This window comes from Colossoma macropomum, unplaced genomic scaffold (assembly GCF_904425465.1).
Source record: "Colossoma macropomum unplaced genomic scaffold, Colossoma_macropomum, whole genome shotgun sequence".
In the NCBI taxonomy this organism is placed as follows: domain Eukaryota; kingdom Metazoa; phylum Chordata; class Actinopteri; order Characiformes; family Serrasalmidae; genus Colossoma; species Colossoma macropomum.
The window spans coordinates 12,991,805-13,012,521 of record NW_023494808.1 but is presented as its reverse complement, the minus strand read 5'-3'; the positions used below and the strand labels follow the sequence as shown (position 1 = coordinate 13,012,521).

The 20,717-nt window shown below is 38.6% G+C and overlaps 2 protein-coding genes across 2 annotated transcripts; both read right to left on the bottom strand.

Moving 5' to 3' along the window:
• Window positions 1-96: 96 nt before the first annotated feature.
• Window positions 97-5,215, bottom strand: LOC118798360 (interferon-induced protein 44-like). Its single transcript, XM_036557794.1, has 8 exons — window positions 5,117-5,215; window positions 4,419-4,494; window positions 4,192-4,225; window positions 3,872-4,085; window positions 3,013-3,159; window positions 1,775-1,946; window positions 1,483-1,583; window positions 97-1,008 (listed from the first exon to the last, which is right to left on the bottom strand). The coding sequence occupies exons 2-8, from the start codon at window positions 4,471-4,473 to the stop codon at window positions 835-837; spliced, it is 897 nt and encodes a 298-aa protein (XP_036413687.1). The 5' UTR covers window positions 4,474-4,494; window positions 5,117-5,215; the 3' UTR covers window positions 97-834.
• Window positions 5,216-7,833: 2,618 nt separating this feature from the next.
• Window positions 7,834-20,204, bottom strand: LOC118798359 (interferon-induced protein 44-like). Its single transcript, XM_036557793.1, has 8 exons — window positions 20,111-20,204; window positions 16,143-16,222; window positions 15,872-15,905; window positions 15,524-15,737; window positions 14,411-14,557; window positions 9,887-10,058; window positions 9,614-9,714; window positions 7,834-8,480 (listed from the first exon to the last, which is right to left on the bottom strand). Exons 2-8 carry the CDS (start codon window positions 16,195-16,197, stop codon window positions 8,301-8,303), a joined length of 903 nt encoding a protein of 300 aa, XP_036413686.1. The 5' UTR covers window positions 16,198-16,222; window positions 20,111-20,204; the 3' UTR covers window positions 7,834-8,300.
• Between the last annotated feature and the right edge of the window lie 513 nt (window positions 20,205-20,717).

The following is a 20,717-nucleotide window of genomic DNA, read 5'->3' as shown; positions in this document are numbered from 1 at the left end:
ATAAGAATTTTGCTTTTGGGATGTCATGGATGTCCCCAAAGTTTTGTCATGGAAATCCTGACAACAGAATGAATCACAAGTTTTGAATAAGCAAGAGTTATTTATTTAGGAAATGAAAGTGATACAGACCAGAGAGTGAAGAGATGAGAGCGTGCTCTGAAGTGGTCTCCCTTACATAGGGGCTTTATACCCCTAACTGGGTGTTGGCTAGGTACCAAATAAGGGGAGGTTTGACAGCTGCTGTTACCAGTCTTCGGCAGATTTCTGTTAATATAGTCATATAGGGTTGTGAGTACATGCAGCATCTTCTGGTCATGCTGTACATGCATGACCTGAGATGCCCTGATTAGAATGTCTTATTTAAAGCAGAAGTATTAGGGGGGTGTAAGACAGATAACCGAGGTCAATCGCTATATGAGGATACATCCTGTTTTTGTATCTAGGCAGCTATCAGTGGGAGGACAAGGTTTTTTGTCCATGACCTTTTGCCCGTACATAGTCATACACTCTGCAAGCAATAAAGCAAATACATTGAATTAATACAATTATCATAACAGGGAATTCTACCATTTGGACATGCAAAAACCTGATGTTGATGACAACCACAGGTGTCTGTTAGAGAGTCTCCTCCAAGCATTAGCATTAGCAAAGCCAAATTGCAGAGCATTTAGCTGTGTTTCATATCTGAATACCTGTAAAAAAATGACCCTAAAAAGCTGTAGCTGAAATCTGTAGAAGGATGTCTAACTAGACAGACTCTTCTGTTCATATGCATATTTCTGAAACTAGTCACACTGCATAATATCTCCATCATTGGCCAAACATTTTAGGACCTTATTCTGGGTAAATCTGTTCTTCTACATAGTCATTGGCAAACATAATGATGTCTTTCATAGCCAACAGAATCAAGACATCCAGATGTAAGTCATTGGTAACCTCCTCGTGGTAGTTCTTCACTGGGTAGATACAGTTCATTGGGACCCCCAATTTGTGACTGCACTCCTGCATCTGCAGGACAAACATAACAGAATTTTGCTGTATGCTTGTTTCATTACCAGGTTAAGAGCCACATTTTTATTCCCGCTGTTGCATCTATATTTCAGCAATAAGTCAGTGTTAAAAAGGGTGGACATTTACATAAAATGAAACATAAAATATTGTGTTTCTGTACTGTTTACAATTAATACAGATCAAGCAGGACTTACTAATCACTGCTGTTTTTATTAGCATTTCACATACTGTCCTAATTTTTTTTGGAAGTGGGTTTGTATATTATTCCTGCTTTTTATTTATTTTTTGTCTGTTTACTTAATGGATGTATATTAGCCACTGATACCTACCACCACTGTTACTGCAGTCACTCCTACCCAGCTGCTACTGAAGAAGCAGTGAATTTCTTATATTAGCTGAATGGTAGCTATTTGACAGAGGAGAAAGACCAATAGACGTGGATCATTTAACTGGAGAAAAAGCTCTACTTACCTTCTCTTTGATTTTCTTGCTGGTGTAAATCTTTTCCAGGTCATGTTTAACTAGTGGACATGCTTCATCCACCATGGTCATGATGGTGACTTGGGGAATTCCTGTCAAACACCATCAAAAACAGTTTTGTATCATACTTAGAGTTCAAACATAATCTTTAATATAACAAGATGCAATACTGCTCAACATATTCAAAACAACAGTGAAAGTATAATTATTTTAATCACAGACAGTATATTAGAAATGATCAGCTGGATTATTATAGCTTTTGTGTAAGTGAACAAAGACTCACCCAAGTCACGTGCTTTTTGCCGAACCTCCTTCATCTTCTTAATCACTTCATCGGAGCTGATTGAGATTTTGTTTGCTGGTAGAACACTCACCAGACAGTGAACTCTGTCTTTCAGGCTGGGGCTGCTGTTGTAGTATCGGCTGTCTTTCTCAATTGAACCAGCAGGGTTAAACTGAAAAAAAAACAGAACAATGAATTGTAATAATACATCAGAGTCAGTAGTTTGGTAGAATGGACTACTTCAACGACTGAATTTAAAGTAAGCTTTACACCTTAAAAGGGGCTTATATTCTACATTTTTCTTTTTTTTACACTGAGGTCCACTTAAGAGGTTTGTGTGGGACTACAAACAGTCATAGATTAGTTCTGCATGACCATTTGCCAACCTCTTTTAATCTCTTACAATTAAATGTTTAAATGTTTTTGGTACTGTGCCTTTAAGACTAATAAAAAATTGTGCTCTGATCTGATTGGCTGATCACTGGCCGTCTTGTATTGTATCTCACTCAGAAACCAGACCGGGTTTAAACACTCCTCATGACTTCTTGGGGGAATAGGCGGAGCTAAACTGCTGTCGGCTGAGTAGGAAACAAAATGATAATTTGTTATTCATGATGTCAGTTTCCATATATAGACTGCATGGCCTGTTGAGTGAATGGTATGTTGAGACACGTCCATGCTGGCCACACTGCGTATCATTATGCACGGCAACTGAAGGTTGAAGTACGGGGGAAACACTACATGAAATGCTTGGACTCACTGGTCATGTTATAAAGTGCACCAACCATATAAGGGCTTAAAATGACTGACTGTAGCCCAGCTTTGGTGTACTATTTGTTAGCCACCCTCTTCCTTGGTCCATGAATGGAAAGGGACCACCACAGGACCACTGCTAGTACTTTGTATACCCCTTATATATTACTACTTTTGTGGCTGATTTCTCAAGAAGGTAGTTTGTAGCACAAATGGAACAGACACATTTTGGATAAAGCTTTGTTGCAGCAGCGTTGAGACATCATGTTTTTAAAGACCTCCTGCACTCACTTAATGGTTAACTCCTCCTGGATGTCTTATTATAATTATAAAGGTTGGTGTTTGTGTCACATATGTTACCGTAGGGCTGTGCCGAAATAGCTAACTTCATGTTAGAGATGTTTAGACTGTGTAGTTCAACATTAGCTAAAACAGAATATCATGAAAAAGTAGAGCATCAAAAATTAGGATGTTGATCAACTTACTGTGTAGCCATTTTTTATGTGACCTTCTAAGACGTCTTTTATATCATCTATGCGAACTCCTCTTGACTGTTCCAGACCCATGATGTCAGTGAAGACAAACGGATAGAAAGATCCTGGCCCATCTTTCTTCAGCCTATGATATTTGAACTGGGTACAAAATACTAAAGATTATTCAAGTTCATTTCAGTTCATCAGAGGAGTAATGAATTCATTGCCAAGAGAGATCAACTAACCCAGATAGCAAGCATATATCCATCTGCTGGCTTGATAAGGTCAGCACCCTGCTGACTGTATGCCACTGGTAGTCCACCCCCGGACCACCCAAATTACTGTCCTGCAAGTTCTAACTAGTTTTTAATTTCCTCAAACAGATTTTAAATGAACATAGTCTTTTAATTTGGGAAAATAAACTAATACAAATGTTCCAAACAACTGAGAGACAAATATGTATGACTAGGCCTAGCATAAAATCATTTTGTTATTTTTACTGAAAGTACTAGACTGGTTATAGATGTATAACTAAATTTATTTATCATATTGCTGTTAAAGTTATTTACTAAACTGATTTACAAAGGATAACAAAAGAAAGGAATGATGGAAAAATAAGTAAATTCACACTTTGCTTAACCACCAATGAGCTGCCGAGAAAGCACTGAGCAAAAAGCCAGTAGACCGCCAGCTTTGCCATCATCCGTCCAACAGTGGCCAACTAACCTCTTGCTATCTGGGATCATATTTAGACAAGAGCTAATAATCTCTGGGATTCAGTGAAGTCAGAAGTGAAAATGTACATACAGTTTGTGTGCTTGAATGATAAGGCCTGAGAGTTGAACTGAGTATTCAGTATTATTGTTATTACCTTCACGGTGAAGCTGTAACTGTCACCACCAGCTGCTGAATCTGCCAGTGCAGCTGTTGTGTTGCGGCCTTGGAGGACGGTGTTGACAGAGTTGATGAAGCTGGACTTTCCTGCTCCAATCGGGCCATGAAGCAGAATCCTGAGCTGACTGATGTCTGGAGTGCTGAGCTGGAATTCCTTCAGGCTCCTCAACATCTTAATTTTGTTATCTTCACTATTTAGGAAAATAAACAAGGGGAATAGGTGATCTATGGGATGTGTGGGCTATCAAGAACCCAAAGTTTGTTTGTTTATGTAATGTTTATAGTCACTGGTTGTACCTCCATTCCACTGGCCTCCATGGTGTATCAAATTCTGTAAAAACCACAGTGGTTTCAGGATGTATGTGTTTATATGAAACTGTGCCTTTTGTTCACTTATAGGTCTATAGATTGTATAAAAAATACACCAACATGCATTCATGACACCCAATTTCAAGTTCAGCTGAATACTTGTGTTTGGTGTGGTGGGAGTTGTATATATAGATTATGTATATAAAGCAGCTTACCTGGCAATGGGGCAGCAGGAGGGACAGTTTTAGAGGACCGAAACCATCCAGCCATGTCCAATATGCTGGTGTCCTCCTGTTAAGGACAAGATGCAATATTACTTATTACAGTGAGACTACGCAAACTTAACCTTATTGTTATCATATAAGTGAATGACAAATGACAATCAAATGAAAATAAAATCTTTGGGTTGTATTATGTATAAATAGCTTATACTGTAACAGTCCCCACCTTTCTGTTTTCTTTTTCATCTTAAAACAGTAACTCTGGTTACTTGAATTCAAAGCCTGATTCAAAAGCCCTGCATAATTCAATGATTAAGATGTAACCAAACTCATTCAGTGGTTTAAACATCCATTTTTAAATAAACTCATGATGGAGAGGAGTTTGCAGCGCTATATTTAGAACGTTGGTTCCTATAATCGTACTGCAAAAAAAAACAGTAAGGTAGTCAGTCATTTTTTCTACAATGCACCATTTCACATCGAACCACTTTGTTTACATTTCAACAATCGAATTAGGTCATTTTTGACATTCAACAATGAATGCAAAGCTCCTCCTAGGATTCATAACAGAATCAGTAATAATGTAAAAGCACTGCTGACTTGTAATTTAACATAAAGAACCACAGCCAACCATTTCTGATTATATGGCCACCTTTGCTTTCTAATTACACAAGAACTTTACATTCACTTACCTTAGAATGATCAGAAATCAAGCTGCTCAAAACTGTTGATACTGTGTTCTGCTCCTCCAGCTGCGCACGAATGTGTTTCACTGAGAAAATGGTAGCTATAACTGGGCTTTTACTTTCACTTATGTACTGGGGCTTTACTTTCACTTTCAGTAATATAGGTTCCACACCAACTCCAGGGCTGGGCACATCATATCATGGATTTCAATAAAAAAATGCAAGAACTTTATGCAACCAAACAAACTTTATATAACACTTTGTTTAACATTAACATAAACATGCCATGGCAGATTTCAGATCATATGCTGTCATGAGTTGCCACGAGAGATGTTGTTATTTGTGTCATGTAACCAAATGTCACTAGAGTACAATTAGCAAAAATCAGTGTGTAACATAAGCTGTCATCACATCAACCATTGTGGCATTTGTCATACAGCCAGAGCTGGGCAGAATACTTTGAAAAAGTAGTGATGGCTGAGTACACTGTCCTAAATATATTCGGCAACATATTACATTCAAATACATTAAAACAGTAACATATTCGTAATACGTTTAGAATATATTTAGAATACTTACTGATAAAGAACATGGGAAAAACTCTGCTGTTATAATTTTTATTCGATTGACACTGTTCCTCACTGTTACTGGTTGCAAGCATGAGTCCAGTAAATCAGAGATGTTAAGTTTACAATAAGTGGTGACAAACTAACATTAACTACACTGTAAAAAATGGCTCATCAGATCAATCTAAAAAATTACTTCAAGTTGTAATAAGCAATTGAACTAGTTTGATTCAACTCAAAAATTACACTGATTGAAAGAATCTTTCGTTCAAAGTATTTATTTAGGTTGAATAAAACTAGTTGATCTACTTGTTACCACATGAAGTAATTTTTTAGGTTGATCTGATGAGCCATTTTTACAGTGTAATGTATTTATTAACATAAAAAACAACATGTATAATACTAATAATCCTAAAAATAATACACACAGGCTATTTATAATGATTGTATTACCACTTTAAAATGGACATATACATGTACAAAATGGCTAATTAGATCAACCTAAAATTATTTCATGTGGTAGCAAGTAAATTGACTAGTTTTATTCAATCTAAATAAGAAGAAAGATTCTTTCAATCAATGTGATTTTTTGAGTTGAGTAAAACTTGTTCAGTTGCTTACTACCACATGAAGTAAATTTTTAGGTTGATCTGACGAGCCACTTTTTACAGTGTAATTACATTCAAAACAGTAATGAAAAAGTATGAAAATTTGAGAATATAACATTATATGGTTTTCAAAAACCTGCATATATACAACCATAAATCAGAAAAAGTTGGGATGATATGGAAATAAAAATGCAAATATAAAAAAGAAAGAGTGATTCCAAAATTTGCCTTGACTTGTATTTCATTGCAGTCAATTTGAACACAAGACATTTCATGTTTTATCTGGTCAACTTCATTTTATTTGTAAATATACATCCATTCCTGCCATTCAGGCCTACAACACATTCCAAAAAAAGTTGGGACTGGGACAATTTAAGGCTAGTAATGAGGTAAAATAATTAAATAATGCTGTGATTTGAAACAGGTGATGTCAGCAGGTGACTGTAATCATGATTTGATATTAAAACTGCATCCGGCAAAGGCCTAGTCTTTTAGGAACAAAGATGGGCCGAGGACCGCCAGTTTGCCAACAAATGCGCGTGAAAATTATTGAAATGTTTAAAAACAATGTTCCTCAAAGACCTATAGGAAGCAATTTGAAAATTTCACCTTCTATGGCGCATAACATTATTAAAACATTAAAGGAATCTGGATGAATTTCAGTGCGTAAAGGGCAAGGCCACAAGTCTAAGCTGAATAACTGCTCTCCAATCCTTCAGACGGTATTACATCAAGAGCTGTCATTCATCTATAAGTGATATAACCACATGGGCTTTGTCAAGCACTACAGTATGTAGTTACATCCACAAATGTCAGTTAAAACTTTATTGTGCCAAAAGGAAGCCTTATGTCCAGAAGCACCGCCGACTTCTCTGGGCTTGGATGGACCATCACACAGTGGAAAAGTGTATTGTGGTCATAGAAATTGTTATTTCACATCTTTTTTGGAAGAAATGTATGCCGTATGTTTTGGATCAGCGATGAAAAGTGATAAGACCAAAAGCCAGGGTCTGTCATGGTGTGGGGTTGTGTCAGTGCCCTTTCCAAAGGTAACTTACGCTTCTGTGATGGCACCAAAAAGTACATTTTGGAGTAACACATGCTGCCTTTTCCAGGGAAAGCCATGCATATTTCAAAAAGACAAAACAAAACAAAAATGTGTGGCACATTTTAAAACACAAAATGCTACAATGAAGACCCCTTACTCTATACTGCACACGTTAAAACTTTGCAAGAAGAATGGGACAAAATTATATCTGAAATGCTTCATCACTTGGTATCTTCAGTCCTGTTGTGAATAGGAATGGCAACAGTACAAAGTGGTACATGCTTTACTTTTTTGGAAAAATGTTGCAAGAATGAAAATTGAAATTGAAGTGTAAATTTCATTCAGGTAAAATATCAAATAATGTGCTGTTGTATTGTTTTCAATGTTAAAGAGGTCAAAAATATTTTTCAAATCACTTTTTTCACTTTTAATTGAAATTTAACATACCGTCCCAACTTTTTTCTGGTTTGGGGTTGTATACATGTATACAAGTATACATGACTTTTCAAAAAAAAAAAAAAACTATTGTTCACTCCATAAGAAAACTCAATATATGTCTTTGCATGTTTATCTTGAGATTATATTAATGACTGTATAGCCTTACAGACAAATTTTTATAGCAAAATGGATTTATGTCTTAAATCATTAAATAAAACAAATACAATATTTAAGCTACAGCTGTCTCAAAGTGTGAATATATATAAATACTAATAATAACTTGGTGCTAACATAGTATTGCAAAAATCCCGGAGGGGAGAGCGCTACTGAAAATCAGCATTTTTATTATTATACCATAGTATTGTAGCAGTAACAATAGAAAAAGCTACTTATGAAGCAAATTGAAAGGTTTTTTCGTTGAATGTTACTATAATTACATCCTTGGTGGGCAAATGCAGAAATGTCAGACTGATCTGCTCATATGCACATTCCTGAAACTATACTCACTTCATAAGATTCTCCCTCATTGGCTAAAAATATGTAAAATAAATCTGTTCTTCTACATAGTCATTGGCAAACATAATGATGTCTTTCATAGCCAACAGAATCAAGACATCCAGGTGTAAGTCATTGGTAACCTCCTCGTAGTAGTTCTTCACTGGGTAGATATAATTCATTGGGACCCCCAATCTGTCACTGCACTCTTGCATCTGTAGGACAAACGCAAGAGAATTTTGTTCTGTAGCTTCTTTCATGATGAGGTTAAGATGATCATTTTTATTCCTGCTGTTGCATCTATATTTAAGCAAAGTTAAAAAGGAGACAAAACACAAAGCAGATAATCCACCAAAAACACTCTGTTCTATCAGAAAATCTTGCAGTCAGTGGTGCACTGTGACTAACAGAGCTAGGCCTTAGTCCCTATGGAATTCTAGTAGTTTGTTAGTGCTAACTTAATGGCAACTCTAACATGATTGGCCCTTTTTCTGCTCAGCATTTAAATTTAACCCTTTTGTTTCCATCCAAAGCTGAACAATGAAAAAACAGTAGTACTGCAACTCTTGCAAACCAAAACTAAAAATTATTTTTACTGCATAGAAATCATAAGGCCTGCTTATCTGTGAAAGCACCACTGACGCATAGATGACATCTTTTTCAGGGATGTCGATGCTTATTTCAACATGACAGCGGCAAGAAACAGTCTGCACGTGTTACAACAGTATGGCTGCATAATCAGTGGTGCAGGTGCTAGACTGACCTGCCTGCAATCCAGAACTGTCTCCCTTAGAAATGTCTTATTATGCTCAAAATACGACACTAAAGGCCCTGTACGGTTGCACAGCTGAAGACTTGTATAATAGAAGAATGGCAAAAAATTTTCAAAGCAAAACAAAGAAAGAAAATCAAAAAGCTTTTAAAACTGGGTCTTTTGGTGTTTTTAATCCACAAACATTTATGTTTGTTGTTGAAAGGAAAGGCGATACACAAAACAATGACATTTGTAAGATGAAACATAAAATATTGTGTTTTCCAACTGTTTTCAATTTAATATAGGTCAAGCAGAATTTGCTAATCACTGCTTTCTGTCCTAAACTGTCCCAGGGGAACTGGGTTATTATTAGTATTATTTTTACTTAATGACCATTTTGACTGCAAAAAAATAAACAAAAGACTGGTTTCTTACTTTTGTACAATATTGTACATTAGCCTCTAACACATACCAACACTCTTACTACAGTCACTCCTATCCAGTTGCTCATGAAGAATGAATGGTAGCTACTTGACAGAGGAGGAAGACCAATAGAGGTGGAGCAGGTAACACAGGAGAAAAAGATGTATTTACCTTGTCTTTGATTTTCTTGCTGGTGTAAATCTTTTCCAGGTCATGTTTAACTAGTGGACATGCTTCATCCACCATGGTCATGATGGTGACCTGGGGAATTCCTGTCAAACACCATGCAAAACAGTTTTGTATCTCATTTAGAGTTCAACGTTAATCTCTAATATAACAAGATGCAATACTGCTCAACATATTCAAAACAACAGTGGCACTGTAATTATTTTCGTGACAGACAGTATATTAGAAATGATTTTGCGTCAGTGAGCAAAGACTCACCCAAGTCACGTGCTTTTTGCCGAACCTCCTTCATCTTGTAGATCACTTCATCGGAGCTGATTGAGATTTTGTGTGCTGGTAGAACACTCACCAGACAGTGAACTCTGTCTTTCAGGCTGGGGCTGCTGTTGTAGTATGAGTTTTCTTCCTCAATTGGACCAGCAGAATTAAACTGAAAAAAACAGAGAAATGAATTGTCATGATATGATATAATGATCTTCAGGGTCAGTGGTGAGGTAGAAGAAACTAATTCAAAGACTGAATTTAAAGTAGGCTTTAAACCTTTAAAAGGGCCTACATCCTACATTTTTCTTGTATTTTATTTGCATTACACTGAGGCAGCCACTTAAGAGGTTTGTGTGGTTTTATGTACTAAAAGTCATAAATCATTTCTGCATTACCATTTTCTAACCTCTTTTTATCCCTTTTTTTTACTGCGCCTTTAAGACTGATGACTTTAAAACAAGCTGTGTACTGACTGGCTGACCATTGGCAGTCCTGTATTTTATCTCACTCGGAAAACAGTCCAGGTTTAAACACTCCTCATGACTTCCTGGGAAATAGGTAAACTACTGCTGGCGAGTAGGAAGAAAAATTTAATCTGTTTTTTCGTGACATGACAATTTCCATATACAGACTGCATGGACTGTATTGTAAAAAAAATTGTTAAAAAAAATTTCCAACATAAAGCTGGCGAATAGCTGACTTCAGTTTCATATCAAGAATTAGGGTTGCCCCCCCCCATCCCTCTTTGAAGGCATATGATTCCCTAAATTTAACTAAAGCTCAGCAGTGAGGAGCTGAACTTTACCCTCCTCTGCTATCACTGCAGACTGGCAGGGTCGCCTACAGAGCAGCGCTAGTAGCTGTTAATGAAGTAATATTGTGTTTACTTGAGGGTCCCATTTCGTAGGTGATTTCAACCACCACCCCTTGTAACTCAGTTCCAAGGGGCAAGGTAACATTCAAAAACAAGGGAAGGGGTAAAAATAAGGCATGGGATTAGGCCTTAGCATTCGTTGTATCCAAGCCTTAGTCTAAGTCAAGATGAAAGGCAACTAAGAAGTGAAGTATGGAGGTATAAACTACATAAAATGCTCAGACTCACTGGTCATTTTATCAAGTACACCAACCATATCAGTGCTTTTTTGTAGGTTTAAAATTACTGGCCGTAGCCCAACTTTGACATACTATTTGCTAGCCACCCCTCCTGGATGGCTTATTATAATTAGAAAGGTTGATTTTTTTCCATTGAAAAACAGACATTCTCTTTTTTTTACATTAATATGTCACAAACAAACTGGAACCTATCACAGTCCATATGCCAATGAGAGGATTATGACAAAGCAACAAGGAAATATAGGGCTCTAGAATATGCCTGTGCTAAAATAGCTAGCTTCATATTTGAGATGTTAAGACTGTGTAGTTAACTTTAAGCTAAACAGATCTTTAAAAAAGTGGCATGTAGAATTGCAGTGGTGTCAAATTTATATTCCATGTCCATCAAATAAGCAGTCAAAAAAGGTATTTAGGTTGAGACTTTTAGAATCCTAGACTGGCTAAGCTAGTGATGTACTGACCAAGCACTAGGTAGCTTAGAATAACCCAGCCTTTTACACTTCAGCACATGTTTGTTTCCAGTAAAAATCTCCACTGTCTCATATTTTGGAAGATGAAAAGTAATCTGAGGTACAACCTATGCTGCTGTGTAGAGCTATACTATGTAATATATACCAAACACTACACACTGCACTGTCCTCATTAGCACCAGAAGACAGCATTTAAGCATCTCATCTGCTCAATCCATTCATATATAAAGAGTCACAGTCCCAATGTTGCCCCTATTCTCTAAAGGTAGCATGAGGTTTGAGACCAGGTTTAGAGAGCAGGAAGCAATCTGCATAGCCATGCATATTGTCACGCCTCCCACCGGCTAAGCAGAGACTAACACTCTTCACTTCGTTTAGAACTCCAACTCCCAGAATCCTCTGGGGGATCACATGAACACAGACTCTCAACCATCCACCTACCCACGCTCCTGCTCACCTGATTATTGATTGTTGACACCGGTTGTAGTGCCTATATAACCTGTTTGTGTCTGTAGCCTCTTTGCAAATTATTGCGTCAGTCTACGGAGCATTTTTTTCTGTGTTTGACTTCACGGTTTGTTTTCTTGCTCATCTTCTTGTTCCTTGATTCTAGCCTGATCCCTTTTTGACAATGTTTTCTCTTTCATGTAGTGACCTGTGGCCCAAGGCCAGAAGGTGGACAGGAAGCTTCTGCGGAGCTTGTTGACACAAGCAAGTATTCCAGCTACAGCTACCATCTCCATCTCCAAGATGACTCCACAAGATGACCGTGAGACATTCCTGGAGCTCTTCGAGAGAGCGGCGGAAGGCTGGGGGTGGCTAAAGAAGGACCTTGCAGTCCGCCTGCTTCCCCTGCTTACGGGGGAAGCCCACCTGGCCACCCAACAGCTCCCTGCTCAGACTGGAATACGACAAGCTGACAAAAAGCGTCCTTCAGAGGGCCCTTCATGTTCCATTATTCCTGCAGGAGGTGGCTACTGTCTGAAGAATGCAATTCCGAGGAAGGGCTCGATCCAGTGGTGCTGGACCAGTTCGTCACATGCCTTCCTGATGAGATGGCAGCCTCGGTCCAGTGCCACAAACCGGAATCGCTGGACAAGGCCACCAAGCTGGCAGAGGCACACATGGCTCCCCCCACTCCCAGAAAAAAGGGAGCTCTAGCCCCTAAACCCTTCTCTACACTCACCCTCCCCGTAACACCCTTGTGGCCAGCTACTCATGGTCTCCCTTCTATCTCCGCACAGGTGAGGGCAGCTGAGCCCACAAGGTAAGTGTGTTGGTGCTGTGGGGAGCCCGGGCATTTCCAGGACCAGTGTCACAACACAGAGGTCGGGACACTGGTCCAGATTCACACGTTGCCACCCACTTCCCCTGATTGAGCTGGAACATACAGCATACTAGTGAGAATTCAAGGGCCTATCAAGCCTTGGTGAATTCTGGCTGTAATCAAACTACAATTCACCAATGCTTGATTCAAGATGCGGCATTGGAGAGGGCATGTCGGATGTAGGTGCAGTGTGTCCGCGGGGATGTGCGCGATTATCCCCTCTTGCCAATTACCATTGTATTTAGGGGTGAAAAGAACAAGGTTAAGGCGGCAGTTAGTCCTTGCCTTTCACATCCTCTAATTTTGGGGACAAATTGGCCTCAGTTTGGGGGACTAGTGAAAGTTCTGGCAGAGAATGAGTCCCGCAATACTATAAGGGAGGGGAGATGTATGACTTTAGAGATAAACAGGCTTCCAGATTCATCCAGGGCTGCTCCGGTGTGTGGGGGATAGGAAAGTGATTCCTACAGCAGTGGGGGTGAACGTAAGTTTCGTCTCGTAATGCGACTGCCTGAGAGGGAAATCTCCGAAAGGAGAAATGGGGGACCACCCTCATGGCCCCCTTCGGAGATTTCCCTCTCGGGCAGTCACATTACGAAATGCTGAAGCACGCCTTTGACCTTGTGAAAGTTATTGATGGTCAGTGAAGTCAGGAATCCCTCTTTCTTGTCCTTATTTTTCTATAATTAAAGATAAATTATACAGAGTGATGTGGAATGCTGAAACGTCCAAAGTTGTAACCCAATTGTTGGTTCCAAAGAGCCACGGGGGAAATGTTATTCCATGCAGCTCATAATAATCCCATGGCAGGGCATCTAGGGCAGAAGAAAACACTTAATCATCTAATGGTCCGTTTCTACTAGCCGGGCATTGGCGGCGATGTACACAGGTGGCGTGCGTCATGTTGCAAATGTCAGTTCATTAACCTCCCAATGGCTCATTAGCCATCCCAAAAGCGTCATTGCACCCACTCCCGTTAATTAAGGTCCACTTCTAAAGAATTGGCATGGACCTTGTCGGACCATTGCACAGAAGTGCACGTGGGTCTCGCTTTGTATTGGTGCCTCTTCACAACATATCGGCACCCCAGGAAAAAATGGCCTACTCCACACCATTTGGCTTACACTAATTCGTCACCGCCCCTTTTGGTTTGTTTGGCAGTGCCTGGGACATTCCAGCGGATAATTAACAGAATCCTTCGGCTACACTGTGACATAATTATTTATAGCAATGATTGGCCATGGCATAGGCAACACATGAGGGCTGAAAATTGATTGATTTTGTGTTACGTGTGAATAAATCAAGCTCTCGGTCTCCACACCTGCTCCTGGTGTCCTCAGTCCTGGCAAAGAATGTTACAGGGTACTTTAAAGGAGCATAGCAGATTTTATGCTGTCCTAAAAGAGTTAAGCAATGGCTATAAAAACCCATGAAAGACTATAAATTCCAATAACGGCACAAAGTTTTTCTTCATCCAGTAGTAAGTAGGGAAAATTAGATTATACATTAAGCATTTCATCTCTTATACATGTGCTGTTTCCATGGTGGCTTTCTTCAAAATATCATGAATAAGTAGAGCATCATAAATTAGGATGTTGATCAACTTACTGTGTAGCCATTTTTTATGTGACCATCTAAGATGTTTTTTACATCCTCTGTGTGGACACCGCTCGACTGTTCCAGACCCATGATGTCGGTGAAGACAAACGGATAGAAAGATCCTGGCCCATCTTTCTTCAGCCTATGATATTTGAACTGGGTACAAAATACCAAAGATTATTTTATAAAAATATTTTTTTTTGAATAAGGTGCAATGTGGGGTGGCAGCAATGCAACAAGTTTATTTCAGATCATCAGAGGAGTAATGAATTCATTGCCAAGAAAGATCAACTAACCCAGATAGCAAGCATATATCGTCAACTGGCTTGCCATTGCTAGTCCATTCTCAGACCACCCAAATTATTGTCCTGCAACTTCCAACTAGTTTTTAATCTGCTCAAACAGATTTTAAATGAACGTAGTCTTTTAATTTGGGAAAATAAACTAATACAAACATTACAAATAACTGAGAGAAAAAATCTGTATGACTAGGCCTAATATAAAATGATTTTGTTGAAAATGTTGTTGACAGTGTTAGATGGTTATATACACACACCCACACACACACACACACACACACACACACACACATCTTCTAAGCCGCTTATCCGTCTGGGTCGCGGCGGGAGCTGGAGCCTATCCCAGCAGTCATTGGGTGGAAGGCAGGATACACCCTGGACAGGTCACCAGTCCATCACAGGGCAGACAGACAGACATATACATTCACACACACACTCACATTGGTTATATATGTATAACTGAATTTACTTATCATATTGCTGTTACAGTTATTTACTAAACTAATTTAGAAAGGATAACAAAAGAAAGGAAAGATGGAAAAATAAGTAAATTGAACTGTGGGTGGAAAATGAGTGATGCTTAACACTCTGCTTAACCACCAATTAGCTGCCCGGAAACCGCTGAGCAAAAAGCCAGTAGACCGCCAGCTTTGCCATCATCAGTCCAACAGTGGCCAGCTAACCTACCTGGGATCGTAGACAAGACAAGAGCTAATAATCTCTGGGATTCAGTGAAGTCAGAAGTGAAAATGTACATACAGTTTGTGTGCTTGAATGATAAGGCCTGAGAGTTGAACTGAGTATTCAGTATTATTGTTATTACCTTCACGGTGAAGCTGTGACTTTCACCACCAGCTGCTGAATCTGCCAGTGCAGCTGTTGTGTTGCGGCCTTGGAGGACGGTGTTGACAGAGTTGATGAAGCTGGACTTTCCTGCTCCAATCGGGCCATGAAGCAGAATCCTGAGCTGACTGACGTCTGGAGTGCTGAGCTGGAATTCCTTCAGTTTTCTCAACATCTCATTTTTGTTATCTTCACTTTTTAAGAAGGTAAACAAAGAAAATAGTTGATCTACAGATGTATCAGGAAAATAGTTGATCTATGGGACATGTGGGCTATCAAGGACCCAAAGTTTGTTTGTTTATGTAATGTTTATAGTCACTGGTCGTACCTCCATTCCACTGGCCTCCATGGTGTATCAAATTCTGTAAAAATTACAATGGTTTGAATATGTAGGTGTATATATGATTTTTATATGCCTTTATTTGCTAATAGGTCTAGTGCTTTTTTTCATTTGCACATAGAGGTTTTGAGTTATCAGCAAGGAGCTTTGAAAAAACACACCAACATACATTCATGACGTCCAATTTAAGTTCAGCTTTATACTTGTGTTTGGTACGTTGGGAGTTTTTTCTATGGATTAAGTCTATAATGCAGCTTACCTGGCGATCGGGTGGGAGGAGGGACAATCTTAAAGACTGAAAGATATTTAGCCATGTCTAATTTGCTGATATCCCCCCTGCTGTGAACAAGATGCAGTATTACGTATTACAGTGAGACTATACAAACTTAACATTATTGTTATCACTTAAGTTACATTTTCGAAATGTTAAGTCAATCTTCTGTATAGCTTTTTACAAAAAAAATCTCCCTTTAAAAAAAAAAACAACTCACATTTTTAAGTAGTCTCGTCTCAGTTAGGTCAAGAAAACAGTTTAAGTTGAGCTTAAAAAAGAGAGTGTATTTGCCTCCTTCTAAACTGAAATTGAATACATTTTTCTGCTGGATTTTCACTGTTATATTTTCTTGTTCACTGATCTTGTTTGTTCATCTGGTGATATGAGGAAAGGGTGCGCATGTGCAAATGTGTGCTCTTCTGTAAGTACGCTGGCACAATATGGCTACAGCTTTTCATCGTTTTTTTTCATTTGTTTTCTACCGTTTGTTTCCCTGTTGGCCAAGGAGTTTCCCATCATACCCACCAAGATAAAGACTCTGCGGGGCTCTCTGGACTGGGGACCTGATTGACGTGACATTGCAGTCTGGGCTGGCTGCCTGGATGACGCTGCACTGCTGCTGTGGGGCTGCCTGGACTGGTGGTGTTTGGCTGAATGAGCAGCTCTGCGCCACAGCCACGAGGCCTCTTGGGCCGGCTGCCTGGCTGCCTGGGCCGGCTGTTTGGGTGGCACTGCATTGCAGCTGTGAGGCTGTCTAGACTAATTATGTTCGGCTGCAGGAAAATGCCACCCCTTCGTGGCTAAGGACATTTTTGGCCTTCTAGGCTTCCCGGGCCAGCCTCCTGTGTGATGCACCCTAGCTGCGGTGTAAGACTTTTTCCCTGTGGCTAAGGACTCTTTGCAGGCTAAGTAATTCTATACTGTGGTCAGTGAAAGTGGAGTGTGTGTGTGTGTGTGTGTGTGCAGGTATATGTGTTCTGTGTTATGTATTGTTGATTACGTATTTTGATACTTTCTGATTGTAAAGCATCCTTGATCATGGGAAAAGCACCATATGAACAAAAGTGATGATGATGATGATGGTGGTGGTGATATCATACACTATCAGTGTCTTGATTGGCTGTTTCATGAAAATTTGTTTTACAAAGGAGAGACGCTTCCAACTATTGCAGCTGAGTTTCAAATGAGTTGCAGAATGCTTTACATTATGCTCAACTCAATTGCAATTTAGTTTCATGTGGGCTTCATGCAGTTTCGCTGTGTACAGTGTTCAGAATTCATGAAATTTGTTTGTTTATACCATGGAGTTGGTTTTACCACATATACACCACCTATTCAGGAGAGCCTTGGTGGGGAATCAAGTTCAGAGTGGCTCGTAAAAATGTTCTGCAGGTCTGCTTTCAATTCACAGGCCAAAGTGTTCTTTCAAGGTAACAGCGCAAGGCTAGAACAGTCACCCACAACAGGCACTGAGTTATCTGCTTTATCCAGTCCTCCCATAAGGGTATAACAATAACGCATTAAGTTTATTTAAAAGTGGTGTCAGGTGGTTTCATCCAACTGTGCTAAGGAGCTTGAAGCTTGATTGAACAGTATTTACTGAATTAATTCAAGCATATTACATAGAAAAGATCAGAGTAAATCCTAATTAACTGGACCATTTTTATCTATTACCACTAGATTCAACCTAGTACTTAGCTAATGAAAACAGAAGAATTAAGAAGCAAGTTTTGGGTTTCAGTTAGATTCACTTGATTCAGTTTTTAATTTACTGCTCTAGCCAGCTAATATAGAAACACACTGAACAGCAGGGTACATGGCAACTCACTCTTACAGCCAACAACAACAAGGCTTGATGGTGAACCAAGTATAAGAAAGATGCTCACAAAAAGGAAGGTAGGCCAGGGCAAAACCAACACATAAAGGCTCAGTAAGACAAGTAATAATAATAAGATAAGGTCCGCCTCATGCTGTATTCCTTAAATGATAAAAAGCAGCTTTGGTATATAATTAATATGTGGTTTAAAAGGTAAATCAGAATCAAGAGTTACACCAAGATTCCTAACGTCAGTTTTTATCTGTAGAGTCAGATTTCCAAGTCTTTCATACACGTTTTATCTCTTTGCTTCACTATCAATTCTAATTATTTCTGTTTTGTCTTCGTTAAGTTTTAGAAAATTGCTATTCATCCATCTAACAATGCTGGACAGACATATTACCAGCAAGTCTACTGTAGTGACATCGTCCAGAGCTACAGGTACATACAGTTGTGTATAACTGACCAAGTGGCAGCATATACAAGGAAAACAGAAGTGGACCAAGTACAGAGCCTTGTGGAACACCACAGAGAATATCATGCACTTCTATGTTCACCTATGCTTACAAAATACTGTCTTCCAGTTAAATATGTAAGTCTGTCTCATTAATCTTTTTAAAACTATTCATAGTGTTTTGCTGCTGGATAAAAGTAGAGTCTACTATTGGTAGTTTTGGAGTTATAAAATGTGGCTGAATATTTGTGATTTTTGTATGAAAAAATAACGCAAAATCATTACATTTTAATGTCGAACTTCATTGAGATAATCATTGGTTAATTTAGGATTTAACAGAAAATAAAATTCTTGAGTTGTTTACTTTATCATTAATACGTTTTGAGTAGTATTTCTGTGTCTGTTTTTCAGAACTTCATGGTGAATAGTTTATTAGTTAATTAGTTTTTCCTCCACTTCCATTCTGCTATGCAGCAGTCCCTTTTCAATTGGTTTCTCTGTTTATTTTTCCATGGCATTATTGTGGTCAAGGAGTTTTTTTTTTTTTTGTGGTGCATCTGAAATATATCTTAACTCCCAGTTAGATTTGCTAACCATATTATGCACTGTTGAGTTAATATGTAAAGGAGGTTGGTCCTTTAGAGTGTTACTAAAAGCAGCTGCAATTGATTTGATAAATACCTGTTTTTTCTTCATTTTTATTACTCTGTCTTTCAAGTCAACAGAAGCAGACACACTAAAAAACACACAGTAGTGATCTAAGGCTGGTTAGTGTACCTCAATAACAAAAGTAACATAATTAAGCCATGCAATTAAATGTCCCTTTTATTTATTTATTTATTAAGGAACCAGCTACACTAGTTACTAGTCATTTAAAGTCACAGAGAACATGTTTTCAAAAGAGTATGTCAAGAACTGATCTGTCATGATCTTTCTTGTGACAGCCCGGGTCTGGCACTGTCTGCGGAAGTGTTTTATGACTGATAACTAAACAGAGTATTAAGACTGTCACTCAGAAACTGATAAAGGAGGCTACACATATTTAAGTTTCTTAAGTTTAAGACATGCAACAGGATGCAGCAGTTCACCATATTGTAAGGCTGACTATTCTTCATGTAAAATGTATAATATATAAATAGCTGACATTGTAACAGTCTCCACTACATAAAACATAAAACAGTAACTCTGGTTACTTATATTTAAAGCGGAATTCAAATGCTCTGCATAATTCAATGATTAAGTTGTAAACAAACTCATTCAGTGGTTTGATGTGAAGTGTGTCGTTCCAGAGAAGTCACAATTGTTCACAGAGTTGGTGAGAGGAATTAGATGTCGGATGTGTTTTTTGACTCTAAAAGACACTAAAAGCTATTACACAAACGATTCTGAATATACTGATGCCTGAAACATTGGTTTATGATAGTTTTGAGATAAAGTTTGGGCCTTAAGCATGTATTTTAAAATAAACTCATGATGTACTTGCAGGGCTATATTTAGGACATTCAGTTCAATTTTCACCTAGAGAACCACAGTACAACTTGATTCTTTGTGAATGGTCACCTTTCTAACACTTTATATTCTGATTCCTTCTGAATCTGACGGTTGAAAATATTTTTAAAAATTGTGAGACCGTTAGCAAGACCATTTGCTTTTTAATTACACAAGAACTTTACTTTCACTTACCTTTTAGAATGATCAGAAATCAAGCTGCTCCGAACTGTTGACACTGTGTTCTGTTCCTCCAGCTCTGCTCACAATGTGCTGCACTACAGTCCAGTCCACAGCATGCACTGCAACGTAATGTGCTCTGATGTAATGTGCTCCTACCCCAACAACAGTCTGGACAGCGGTTACACCTCAATTCTGTACAATTCTGCACAATTCCACCCCAGTCATATCAACGAAATTTCAGCTGCAGTTTAACCAATATAAACACTATCATTAGCTCAGCAGCTCAGGAATTGAGCCCAAGTCTTGATTAAAAATGAAATAGAAACTTTTTTTTTCTCTGGCCCACAGATTTGGTGAGATTTTTTAATATAGCCCTTTTACTGGTTGAGTTTGACACCCCTGATGTAATCAGTCCACTGCTGCTCCCATAAACCCCTGTCTCATGAACTAAGCAAACAATTTGTCATACCCCAATGACAAAATCCTGCAAACTTGAAAATAATATGGACAGCTATGTGATTTTCAGTTAATGGCATGTATGTACACAAAATACAAAGTCCAAAAAAACACAGATGCTAAGCTTGTCACTCGTGAAGATGCACTACTGAGGAGATGGTTC